This window comes from Solea senegalensis, linkage group LG18 (assembly GCF_019176455.1).
Source record: "Solea senegalensis isolate Sse05_10M linkage group LG18, IFAPA_SoseM_1, whole genome shotgun sequence".
In the NCBI taxonomy this organism is placed as follows: Eukaryota; Metazoa; Chordata; class Actinopteri; order Pleuronectiformes; family Soleidae; genus Solea; species Solea senegalensis.
Window position 1 is genome coordinate 17,337,588 of NC_058041.1, and position 13,015 is coordinate 17,350,602.

At 44.2% G+C, this 13,015-nt stretch overlaps 1 protein-coding gene across 2 annotated transcripts in view; it reads right to left on the minus strand.

Annotated features, from left to right (window-relative positions):
* Window positions 1-2,632: 2,632 nt before the first annotated feature.
* Window positions 2,633-13,015, minus strand: part of taok2b (TAO kinase 2b) — a 29,927-nt gene continuing 19,544 nt past the window's right edge. The window contains exons 18-20 of one of the 2 annotated variants that reach the window (XM_044014078.1): window positions 7,172-7,384; window positions 5,688-5,870; window positions 2,633-5,138 (exon numbers count right to left, since the gene is read on the minus strand). In XM_044014078.1, coding sequence (XP_043870013.1) covers window positions 4,188-5,138; window positions 5,688-5,870; window positions 7,172-7,384 — 1,347 coding nt within the window. In that variant the 3' untranslated portion in view covers window positions 2,633-4,187. Of the gene's footprint in view, window positions 5,139-5,687; window positions 5,871-7,162; window positions 7,385-13,015 lie in introns of both variants that reach the window. The other variant, XM_044014077.1, reaches the window with a different exon arrangement.

Below are 13,015 nucleotides of genomic sequence, written 5' to 3' on the forward strand. Positions count from 1 at the left end.
ATGAGATTCCACATGACAATCAACAAATCAGTTTATCAAGAAAAAAGACAGACAGTTGTAGACCCTGTAAACAATTAATGTAGTGATTGATTAATGATTAGTTGCTGGATTGTTTTTTGTTTTGTCAGTTTTAATGTTATAACAACACGTTTAATCACATATTCTTGTTTTAAGTTGAATCCACCTAAAGATTCTTAAAGGTTATTCTTATTATTACTTTTCCAGCTCTGTAAACTGAATGTCTTTGCTTCAACCCTGTAAGTTACTAAGTAAAGTACATCAAATCCAGACACGTTAATGTGTTAATATCAATTTATTATCTTTTTTTTTATTATTAATAATAATTTTGAAATCACCCACTTGTTTTTTTCCCGGTACATGTGTCAACACCCTTCCTCCCTCACAAGCTTGGAACTGCTTGATTTGAATATTTCATCAGCACTTCACCCCCCCTCCCCACCCTCCAACCCAACAACTAAAAGAGGAAAAAAGAAATAGGGAAAAAAAAAACTCTACACAGATGAGCCCGTGTTGCTTTTGCTTCATCATCATCATCTTCATCACACCCAGTATGAAGCAGGGAGGAAGTGGGGCCTCCCTGCTCCAGCCTCTGATACTGTCAGCAACCCACATACAAACACTAGCACACTGATTTCACGTTCCCCGACCCACCAAACTTAGTTTTTACAAGGAGTTTATGCATGCACTGAGTCCAACCAAGCATAATGTAGTAGGTTATACAGGGAATTGTCTTGAGCTGGTGTTTCTGAGTCATACAAACAGTAGGTTTGATTATCCTTTTTTTTTTTTTTTCTTCCAATAAAATAATATTAACAATAATGATTAACAAACAAACAAACAAAAGTCCACTTATTTCTGATCTCCTTCAAGTAAACGGCAGGTCAGAGGTCAAACGCCTGGGCTTCATGTCGATCCTGGTGTGAGGACGTGCCGCAGCGGTCACTGCTGCCGCGCTCGAGCACAGCAGCTCAGTCAAAAGCCCGTCCTCTCACGTCTTCCTCTTCCGCCTCTTCACACGCTCCCTGCACGCTGCACCCCTCAGCGGTCCCACAGTCCCTGGGTGTAAAACGTATCCCTGAACTGAAAACAGCTAAAGGTCCAGTGTGTAAAATGTGTTGGTAGTTGCACGTTACAGCTCCCTCGTAAGTGTGTTGGACAGTTAGCATCACGTGTAGCGTGTCCATTGTGGGGCTACTGGAAAAATACTTTACACACTGGACCTTTAAATAAATAGGGAAACAGTGTTTACATTCCTGTGGCCAATAGTTTTTTTTTCTCTACATAAGAGTCCAGAGGAAGAGGTCAGAGTTCATGTGAAGAGCAGGATGTTGTGGGAGTGTCTATTAAAATTCACATGTTTTGTTGTCTTGAAAAAAAGAAGTGTCAATAAAACCAGACTTTACAGCTCGACGCACATACATTTACCATGAATGATTATTAACAATCCCTCATTAATAATCATTCATTCCTGGAACACACATACCATACCTGACAATGCATCTTTTGTCATATATATATATATATATATATAACTACATATACATATACATATATATATATAATTATATATATAGTTGGGTTTTTCCAGTCAAAAGTGGGTCTTTTTCTCCAGGAACATGATTACAACAGCAATTACATCAGGGTTAGTTATGGTAATATTGACACCAATAAAAAAAATGCCGTCGGGATCGTTGTTCCTCTAAACCTTTGAATTCAATACTTGTTTGAATATATCAAAAAAAAGAAAAACTACAGTTGTTATCTCTGTGACACTATAAAACCAAACCACTTGAGTTTCTTCATAATATTCCCCATAAATATGTACAGTAAAGATCGCAGAAAGTAAAGTGAGGTGAGATGCCGGTGAGACTGGGACAGGAACAGCACACTTCAAATGTGTTTGGTCATGTTAACAAATGTTTCTACTGTACATCTATTTCATGCATCGGCCGGCGTGAGACACCTGTTCTTTAGATACTCAGTATGCCATGGATTTTTTGTTTTTCTCATGTTTCTCCTCGTCCCTGCTGAGCTAACAGTCTCTAAAAACATTCTGGGTTTGAAATCGTCCGATAAACACTCTTGATGGCATAACATCCCTTTAAGAACCCCTTAAAGGCATCGGTGATGTTCCGAGAAACTCATTTTTGTGTTCTTTTTTTTAATATACTGTACTTAAAAAAGAAAAACAACCTTGAATGCTGAAAATCAATAAAGTATTTTTCCAGTCTCCCGCAGGCTGGAAACTCAAATGACCCCGCTCTTTTTTTCCTTCCAGGAGCTGCGAGTGCTTGCTAGATAATATCTAGACACTACACACTACATACAGGTACGTACACAATGCAAAAACGAGCGCACATTATTCCCCTTTTTTGTCCCCCCATCCTCTCTCTTTCTCCATTCCATTGTAGAACATCATAGAAGAAGACATGGCTGCCGTCCTCTCTCTCTGTCTCTGCAGCTCTGGGAGGAAAAAAAAAGGTCTGAACGTCTTTCTCTTCACACATTCTTATTTGAGTTTTTTTTTTACATAAAACAGAACACACAGTCTAACTTCACCTCACTGCAATGGTGGTGTTACAGATTCCTCCCTCCCTTTTTTTTTTTTTTATACCTGTGAGAATGGGAGAAAAGCTCTGGAGCCACCCTGAGTCTAAAGACGCAGGCTGCAGCTCAGTACAGTTGGGCTACATCTACACTGTTCCAGTTTCATTTCAAAACAAATCCTCTCTGCTGCTGATTCATCTGCTATCATACTGTCCTGACAAAGGTTTGAAAACAACGCGAGCTCCGCAATTGCGTTCGCACACTCGGGAGGCGTCCACACACGTTTTCTAAAAGATCTTCGTCCACATGAAAACACAAAGACCCACTGTTAGGTGCTATCGAAACGCGCCAAGTCACCAGGCGGCAATATAACTATGACTGTCGAGCCTTGTCGGCCAATCGGGAGAGAGATAGACAAAATGTCTGTTCCTGTAGAAAAACCACACAAAAAAAACAAAAAACTGGTTCCATTCGTTGTCAAAACTCCGAAGTTTGCCAACCCACACATGGGAATCCAAGACGGCCGTCGCCATAGAAACACTGCGACTTTCACCATGAATAGCACACATAGTACTGTTCAACCGTGTAGTACTGTTCAAGACATGTTGCTACGCTATGTATGTGCGCGGAATACCACATGGAGCATTGCTAACAATGGCTAGCTCAATAACGCTTTAACGTCACCACAGTAAAACTCCAGTAAGCAATGCTAACACTAGCACAGGTCTGGCCGTAAATAAACCCGACCGTCTTGCATTTTGTGTGGACAACAACACACGGCGTTCGTTAGCCGCCCTGGCTTTCATCGTTCTGTGTCTGTGGCTGCAAACGTTGTAACGTATAATTCAAATAAACTTTATTTCTTTCCTTGTTGAGTAATAGCAGTTGGTTTTGGGAGGTTTTGTGCGGATGCTGATAATTTCCTGAAGGGACGCCGTGTTTATGGAACAACAAAGAAAAAGATTGTTTACATGGGGTTTCCATGGGGACAGGACCAACAACTCCCTGTTTCCTCTGTTAATGCATATACACTATGAAGGGAGATTGTGAAATTCTTCACCCGGGCAGGAATTATTCTGAAATGTGCGTTTTCTGAGAGCTAATGTACGTTTTCAAAAAATACCCACCGACACGTGGTCTGGATCTTAGTCTTAGTTACTCACATTCGCTTCCTGTTGAGCTCATGTCAGCCAAAACTATCAGCTGTGAATGAAAAACTGTTAACACTTCAGTTATCTGTCCACTAACAGAAACCCTTGCTCTGACATCAACTATCGTTGTTTGTCATTGGAAACACTTTTCTGCAGAGGAGAGAATCAGCATCATCATGCTCCGTGAACCCAAATATCCCTATTATCATTGTTTTCAGGTGTGTTAGTATGGATTTCAAAAGGAAATACTGTTTTCAAATGAAAACACAGTAGTATGGATGTAGCCCCAGTTTGCCTCCTGGTTTTATGGAAGAGGAAACAGTAATATCCCAGAATCCTCTGCATGTTAGCTGTTCTGAGACAGCTGACATTCCTCCAGGAAAGAACACTTGAGGCAAACTGAGAATATTGAGATGCAACCTGTGATAGCTACCATCCTAAAATCACGCCCTCCCTTCCATCTGCCGTCTAAGAGTACGAGAGGTGTGAGCCGTTTGAGATGTGTGAAGTGACGGAGGTGCTGCGGCTCAGAACACCGTCGCTGCCCCCGGCACCTCCAGGTCCCCCTCCAGACGCCGTCCTCCTCAGAGGTTGGGGACTATTCCTCAGCGCCATCAGACTAGGGGCACCACGCACACCCAGCCCGCCGCCACCATATATCCCACCCTGCGAGGAGGAGGAGGACGAGGAAGAGGAGGAGGGGCCGGAGATGGAGGGAGGGGCAGGTGGTGGGGGAGGTAGCATGGCCAGGGACTGGGAGGAGGAGCGTGAGGGCAGGTGATGGGAGAAGGGCAGGGGGTGTGGGTGGGCCAGGTCACCGCCGGAGCCTCGCACTCCGGCCCACTCCCGCTCCCTCTCCTTCTCCCGCTCCCTATCTCGATCCCGCTCCCGCTCGCGGTACAGCTGTGGCGTGCTCTGGTGGTGGTAGTGCTGGGGCAGGTGGTGCCGCTGGTGGTGGGAGGAAGACGAGGACGAGGAGGAGGAAGAGGAGGCGGAAGAGCGGGACGAGTGATGCACCTCCCTCCCATCCCGGACCAACCCGAGGGCCATTCCCAGGGCGTGGGAGGAAGAGGACACTTCGCTCCTGCGGTCGCCTCCGCTGCTGCTGCTGCTGCCAATGCCGCTGCTGCTGCTGCTGCTGCTGTTGTGGCTGCGGCGGGAGTGCTGCTGCAGCGCCGGCATGTTCTGCGGGTGCATGCCGTGGCTCCAGTGGCCGGCAGAGCGGGAGCTGGGGGCGGGGGCGTTGGAATAGCCCTGCTTGGGGTAGGCCTCGCTGGGGATGCCAGTCAGTGCCATGTTGCTGAAGCCCAGGCGCATGCTCTCCGAGTCAAAGGCCTCGATCTCACTGGCCTGTCGCTCCAGGAGCGTGCGGATGCGCTCGGAGCGCTCGTTCTGCAGCGACAGCATCTCCTCCTCGATCTGGAAGCAGAGCAGCAGAGCACGTCTCAGAAAGAAAGAAACACGAAAACAGTTCGTACTCAAGACTCAACCTTGACCGTGACAACAACTCTAGCCTTGCTAACGCCGGACCACATCTGTAAAGTATACGTTTTAAGGAAAGTGTGTCGTGAACTAAACGTAGACGAAAATGCATCCGTACGCAACCGGATGGACCTACAACTAGTGTTGTAGTCAAGACCACCTAAACCGAGACCAAGTCGAGACCAAGACCGCTAGCGTCGCTTTGCAGAATTTACACGTTGCGCTATGTGTTTTCTTTTGGCGGCAAAAAGTATAGATGAGTTGGCTGACATGTTCTCACGGCACTTTTTCACGTGCACTTTTGACACACTGACACAGTCACCACTTACTGAACTGAGGCTCAGTCCTAGGGACAAAATGGCTGCCAGCAGCAGCTGTGAGTTACCTTACTTTGAAATCCACTTTGCGGTCTTCTCGGCCTAAATCAAAGTCTAAAACTCACCAAATCCTTGCACAACATTTTAAGGAGATTGTCTTGATTCTGACCCTCTGTTCTAACAAGGCGCGGCGGATGGAGACCCTCTGCTCCAGGTCCTTGACCTCCCTCTCATGCTGCGTGTCAGTGTGGATCTTGATCTTGCTCTGGTAGGCGTTGAGCAGCTCCAGCTCCTGCTGCAGCTGCATCCGCAGCACCTTGTACTCCGCTTCCTGAGTTTCATCCAGTCGCAGCTAAAAGACCAGAAACAAGCAAGCAGTGTGATGAGAGGCGTAGCGCTGACCGTTTCAGTGTCGCTAAAGACAGAGATGAAGAAATATGACAGGAAGGGGAGCCAGTCACTGTAAATAGGAACATAGTCCGACTCTGAAGTGTTTTCAATGCTAAAAGTGATATACATCAAAACATAAATACAACTTTGTACACAAGGCTGCATAAACACTTTCATACATGTGTTTTGGGAGTGTCCTGCAGTGTGTTTATCATTATCGTTAGAATCTATTATCTATCATATTTATTATAACACTCATGGTCTCATGGTGCGAAGGAAAAAAACATCGGAAACAATCACAGTTGTGAAAAGAGGGGGACACGTTTCTACGCGTGTGTCCGCTATATTCATTTTCATACGTACTTGTATGTGTACGTATGGATGTATCTCTATGTCGTCAACACTATAATGAACAAGAGGAAATGAGTGTGTGTCACTGAGGATTCACATCTACTGTGTTACCGTTACAAAGTGACACAAACTCTCTTAAACATGCTTCAATCATGTTTTCACAGTAGCCCACAGCGGACAAACTAAACATCTTTTTAGGGGTTTTGGTGATAGTCAAAGGTCACATTAAAGTTCTGAAGTGATTTATCGTTGTCTCATTGTGTGTTGTTATGTTGATGAATTGTTGGCCTGACATGACCTGATGTGTTATTTCTTTATTTCAAATGCATACACACACATGTTGTGTCCTGAGGACTGAGTTTAATCAGCGTGTTGGAAACTGTCCCACAGAGACTTCAGTGCAGCAGCAGCACAGGGGCAACAGGGATTTGGATTTGGAGGCAATTACGGTCACACAGCGCGTCATGTCCCAGACGGGAAGCAGGCGTTTTGTTTCGTAACATCACACGTGTGTGTGTGTGTGCTGTGATTTACTCTGTGGAGTCAGTGGTTAAGGGCGTAACACCTGAACGATCACTATCACAAGTATGGTGTACATATGAATTGTGGGTAATTTAATGCCATAAAAAGAACGATGTTTCTGTTTTCTAGGAGGAAATCAGATGAACTATCAGTGAGCGGGATTGAAATCTAGTTTTCTCTAAATGTTGTTGTTGGTGGAGAACACAAACACTGCTATGAAAACATGTGCTCTGGTGGAGTTGACACTTAGGGAACCAGGAGGAGGCTGGTGGGCGGGCACACAGGCAGGAGGAGGCTGGTGGGCGGGTACACAGGGGCCACCAGGCCGGGGCCCAGCAGCGGTGGTGTGGTGCGAGTGTGAAGTGAACGGCGTGTCCTTGCCTTACTCACAGCCTGTGTGGACAGCATGTCATTGATGGAGTGGTCATACTGCTCGGCCAGGATGGCCAGCTTACGCGTCTGCTCATCCTTCAGCCGCTTCAGCACGGCCTTGTGGTCCGACTTGGGCGTGTTCTCCAGCAGGTGGTTGCGCAGGGCCTTGTACTGACGGGTCTGGATCTTACACGTGTCCTGGAACTGACGCTTGATCTGAAGCTCTTTGGACTGGAGGAGAGAGAGAAGGAGAGATGGAAGCAGCTGAACGTGGAGGAGGACGTGCTGAACACAGACCGTCAGAGGGGAGAAAAACTTGTCTGCTCTGTTGGCCACTTCCTGTCTGTTCTGTTAGCCACTTCCTGTCTGTTCTGTTAGCCACTTCCAATCTGTTCTGTTGGCCACTTCCTGTCTGTTCTGTTAGCCACTTCCTGTCTGTTCTGTTAGCCACTTCCTGTCTGTTCTATTGGCCACTTCCTGTCTGTTTTGTTAGCCACTTCCTGTCTGTTCTGTGGCCACTTGTGTTCTGTTAGCCAGTTCTGTTGGGTCTGTTCTGTTAGCCACTTCCTGTCTGTTCTGTTGGCGACTTCCTGTCTGTTCTGTTAGCCACTTCCTGTCTGTTCTGTTGGCACTTCCTGTCTGTTCTGTTAGCCACTCCTGTCTGTTCTGTTGGCTGACTTCCTGTCTGCTCTGTTGGCCACTTCCTGTCTGTTCTGTTAGCCACTTCCTGTCTGTTCTGTTAGCCACTTCCCTGTTCTGTTGGCATGGCCACTTCCTGTCTGTTCTGTTAGCCACTTCTGTTAGCCACTTCCTGTCTGTTCTCTGGCTGTTCTGTTTCTTGTTGTCTGTTCTGTTGGCCACTTCCTGTCTGTTCTGTTGGCCACTTCCTGTCTGTTCTGTTAGTCTGTCTGTTCTGCTGGCCACTTCCTGTCTGTTCTGTTAGCTGTCTGTTCTGTTGGCGACTTCCTGTCTGTTCTGTTGGCCATTTCCTGTCTGTTCTGTTAGCACTTCCTGTCTGTCTGTTAGCCACTTCCTGTCTGTTCTGTTGGCCACTTCCTGCCTGTTCTGTTAGCCACTTTCTGTTCTGTTGGCCACTTCCTGTCTGTTCTGTCTGTTCTGTTGGCTGTTAGCTACTTCCTGTCTGTTTTGTTAGCCACTTCCTGTTCAGCCACTTCCTGTCTGTTCTATTGGCCACTTCCTGTCTGTTCTGTTAGCTACTTCCTGTCTGTTCTGTTAGCCACTTCCTGTCTACAGTTTTTGATGAACGAGTGCGTATTTTTTGATGTTCCCACTGATGATGATTTCATAAATCCCTCTCTTCTAATGGGCAAAACCAAGTTTCATTTAAATGTAACATGGTTCAGATGTGTGCATCTCAGTGACGTCATCTTCACAGATCAGAATGAATTTTGTTATGATGATGTAAGATGGTAAAGTTCTGCTCTTATTTTAATGTTGCTTTTATTTTATTAGAGTTTTATTGATTAACGACATTTTAGTAGAAAATCCAAACAATGGTGTAGAATGTTAAGGCTTAAGGGTAGAGTAAAGCACCAGCACTTTACAGTTTGAATAGAAATATACATGCTGGGTTATAAATGTTATAAATAGATAATAAATGTTTAGAAGAGTGTTGTTGTTCAGATCATTTAGTAGATGTAGATTAAATGTTTGAGTATAGGCATATTAAATGTTGGATTATGATATATATATATATGTGTGTATGTAGTATATCAGATCACCATGGAATCTGCTGAACCTCAATTGTGATTGTTTCAACAGAATCTGTGTCATTATCCTTTGTTTTTCTGAGCTGCTCGCTGCATCTCCCTGTCAGGGCTCTATAAAGCTACAGTTTTAACTATAATTAACCATTCTTTAAGCATATTTCACCTGTATTAATGCTCCATGTGACCCTTATTGTGAAGTGTAAAAGGATGACTTCATAAATGTATTTTAGTACAGATATAATAAGCATTACTGAACCATAATTAACCATTATTACTTTATTAATGCTCCTTTAAACAACCACATAAGATACTAAAAGGTTTCCCGTTCGTCAACAAGGAACATTAATAAAGGGTAAACATGCTAAATAAATGCTTATTCAGTGTTCACACAAACAGATCACCAGTACCTTTATAATCCTTGAATAATGTTAACCTTAATTAATGTGAACAACATGGATAAATGGAAAAGTAACAATAGTAAATGCTTATTACAACTTCTACTATTGTTAATGAATGTAAAGTGTCACTAAAATGACTTTTTCCTACTTTTAAAGAGTAATTATTAGTGTATTTAAACCTTGTGTGTTTATGTTTGTGGGAGTGTAACACAAGGAAGTTCACAACAGAGACAAATGATGAATGAATGAATGAATGAATTAATGAATGATGAGGAACAAAATGGTCGAAGGAGCATTTCTATACAATCAGGTTTGTTGACCGATCAGGGGAAAAGTAAAGAAATAAAGAATGGAAACAAAAATCATAAAAACAAACAAGACAATGATTTTACACACAAAACTATTTATTTTTTTTTTATGTAAAGAAAGATTCTGGCAGTATGACAAAAGTAAAAATGTCTGCTTTTTGCGAGCACAGATACAGCTCAAATGAATAAAGAGGACAACAAAATGGCTGCCAAACAAACATGCAGTACTCGTCATGTAAATACTGCACAAATTAAATATAGAAATGCGATTGAACTGTGTGAAAACTCAAACACAGACATGTAAACATACACAGGAACAGGGAATAAACCAATACTGGAACACAAATGTAAATCAATGGTTTGAAAACATAAAAACTCACATTCAAATAATGACTTTTGTCAAATCGAGGCTTCCAAAAATGTAAGTCGCTCAAAAACAAGTGGCGTACATTTGTGTTGTGTTCTCCGGGTGGAGACGCTGCTGTGTTTGTGTGAGGCACTGACAGTCGTGGAGGCACGGGGACAATCGCACTCATTCATATCATGATATACTTGTTTATATGATTCGATATAAATCAACTTTTGTGTAAGGCTGGGTGACAGGTCTTTATCCTTTATACTAGCTTTTATTCTAGATAATACTTGCTTTGATTATTGGGCTTTTTGATGTTAAATGAAGGATTATTCATGTGTGAAATTGACTATATATATGTAATATTATATATTTGACCATATTATATAATATGGTCAAATTCTGCGATAACACAAATAAGTAGAAAAATTAAAGAAGTGTTATCAAGTGACTTCTTTTATTTATAATATTTCACAAATGTATTGAATATAATAAATATGATGATTATTAATGCAACACAGATGAAAATATCCAGAATCTGAGAGCAGATCTCGTCTCATGTCATGATAAAGATATAATACTCATATATTGCTCACTAATAAAACCCACTACAGTACAACATCATAAGACACTCCTGTGCTCTGGTGTTTTCATAGGTTTCATCAGGGGCAGATGTTTGTGTCTCTCTGAAAGCCTCGAGCACCGTGTCAGTGCCTCACACGACCACAGACTTCCCTTCTTTTAAATTTGTCTTCAACTATTTTAACTTAAAACATGCATTGGAGATATAGCTAGTACTTTTGATCTCTCTTGCAGAGACGTGTTCTCCATATTTGGTATCATGTTGGAAGAATCTCTGCGACAGTGCTAAATCACAAATACATCTGCACCTTCGTTCACATTCAGTAGTTTCATCAATCTTTGGACTTTTTTTTAACGATTGCATGTCTCAAAGGATTGTCTATGGCTTCATATAACATTAAATAACTTTAATATACGACACTTTTTAAATCTGTGTTCAGGATATGTCACTTCACAACATTTGTTTTAACGACTACATACTCCGATGATTGATTGGAAAAAAAAGAAAAAAAAGAAGATCTAAATGTTTACACAGTAAATCATAATATAATTATGCACAAAGCACAATAACAATATTTCTATCTAACTAGAATGTGAACGGTATGGATTGTCCTCGCTGTGAATTTGGAGGAAAACCATTTCGTTTATTTCTTGCAACCTTTCCCTCACTTTGTCTTGTGAGCATGTGAAGCATTTTTCAAATATCACATGTGTAAAAGTGGTCCCACATGTTTCTGCTCACCGTCTTATTGCACGCGAGTGAAGTGAGCTTACTGTGTGCGACCGTGAAGCTAATATGCCACACTGTGATTGTTCTCACGTACACACCGCTATAAAGAAAACCAGCAACCATTGCACAAAAACGGTCGTCAAAAATAACCATTAAAACATTTGTCTTACAAATTAATTGCAAAATTAAAAAAAAAAAAGTCAAGATTATGGAACTTTTACAAAAAGCACAATAATGAAAAGTTTAGGTTAGGTATACTGCAGTTACCACGTGTGTGTGTGTGTGTGCATGTATGCTTGTTTAGGTTGAGCTTCCAGCCGTGTGTGTGTGTGTGTGTGTGTGTGTGGGCATGGTGAAATACATATCATCTTTCACAAATGTGCCCAAAAACCAGTCTGGAAATGATGAAATAAGAAAGAAATGTGGGTCCAAATAAAAAGGACACAAACAACAATGGTCCAACAATCAAACATGTAGCATATTCTCACACACACACACACACACACACACACACACACACACACTCACACTCTAACTCTTCACTTCACTTCACTTTGTCTCCATTTATCTCCACGGACGCATTTTCCCCCTGACAAACCTTCCTGAAGCCGTTCTCCTCAGCCCACACTCCCACCTGCCTTCCTCACGAAACATCCTCACCCTCTCCTCCCTCCTCTGTCTCTCCCTCTCCCTCCTCCTCCTCTCCCTCTGCCGTCTCTCCCTCACCTCCCTGGGCAGCAGTCGGGGCAGCCGGCTCGGCAGGTGCCTCTTCAGGAGACCCAGAGATTGGAATTTGATGCGAACACTGCAGGGCAGCTGCTTGAGGGCCTGTGCGGCTACTTTTAACACGACAGAGTTAGCCAGGTCTGCCAGGACCCCCAGGGGGCGTCTAATGAAGCGCCTGATCCAGAGCAGGCCTTTGGCCCAGGCAGAGGTGTTAGTGCAGCAAGCTTGAAGCTCTAAAGGCAAACTCTTCAGAGGGACCGGGATTCTGGACTGGCGCACGCCCCAGTTGCGTCCTGCTTTAGGAAACATCTCGTAGAGGTTACGCTCGGCAAAACCACCTAAGACTGACTGACACATGGCAAAGAGAGGTCGGGGCAGACGGAAAAGGACACGCATGCAGAGGCGGTTTATTTTTCTGGGTGCGTGATGGAGGTAGTCGCGGGCCGGCCTGACTATCAGCACCACCACCAGGTAGAGGGAGAGGAAGAGGGAGGGGGAGCTGAGGAAAGAGGCGGAGATCAAGATCATGGGAATGTAATAAATGCCCAGACTGAAGGAGAGGCCTAAACTGAAGAAGCCGCTCGCCCAAAGGCTGAGCGACAGGTATGTGGAGAGGGACAGGGAGCAGCAGGAGCGCAGGAGGAGGTACGAGAAGAAGAGCGCCAAGAAGGCCAGCTCTGCGGAGAGGACGAGGGAGGCCAGCGAGGGCAGGGGAGGGGAGCGGCGCAGAGAGAGGAGGAAGATGGAGAGCAGCAGCAGAGTGAGGTTAGAGGGCTGAGCGGCAGCAGAGAGGGAGAGGAGGAGGCAGATGGCGTGAGAGAAGAGTGAAGGGAGGGATGTCTGGGCGGGGGGCGGGGGAGGAGGGGCGGAGACGGGGGCAGTCTCCAGCTCCTCAGGGCCGTCTGGAAAATACAATTCCGAGAGCTCGTCCAGCTCGCGGACACGCCTCTTCTCTGGGGAGGGGAACACAATAAGCTCTGACGGACAGCCGTCAGCCACGCCCCTGCCCTCTTCTTCCTCCTCCTCATCAGCGTGA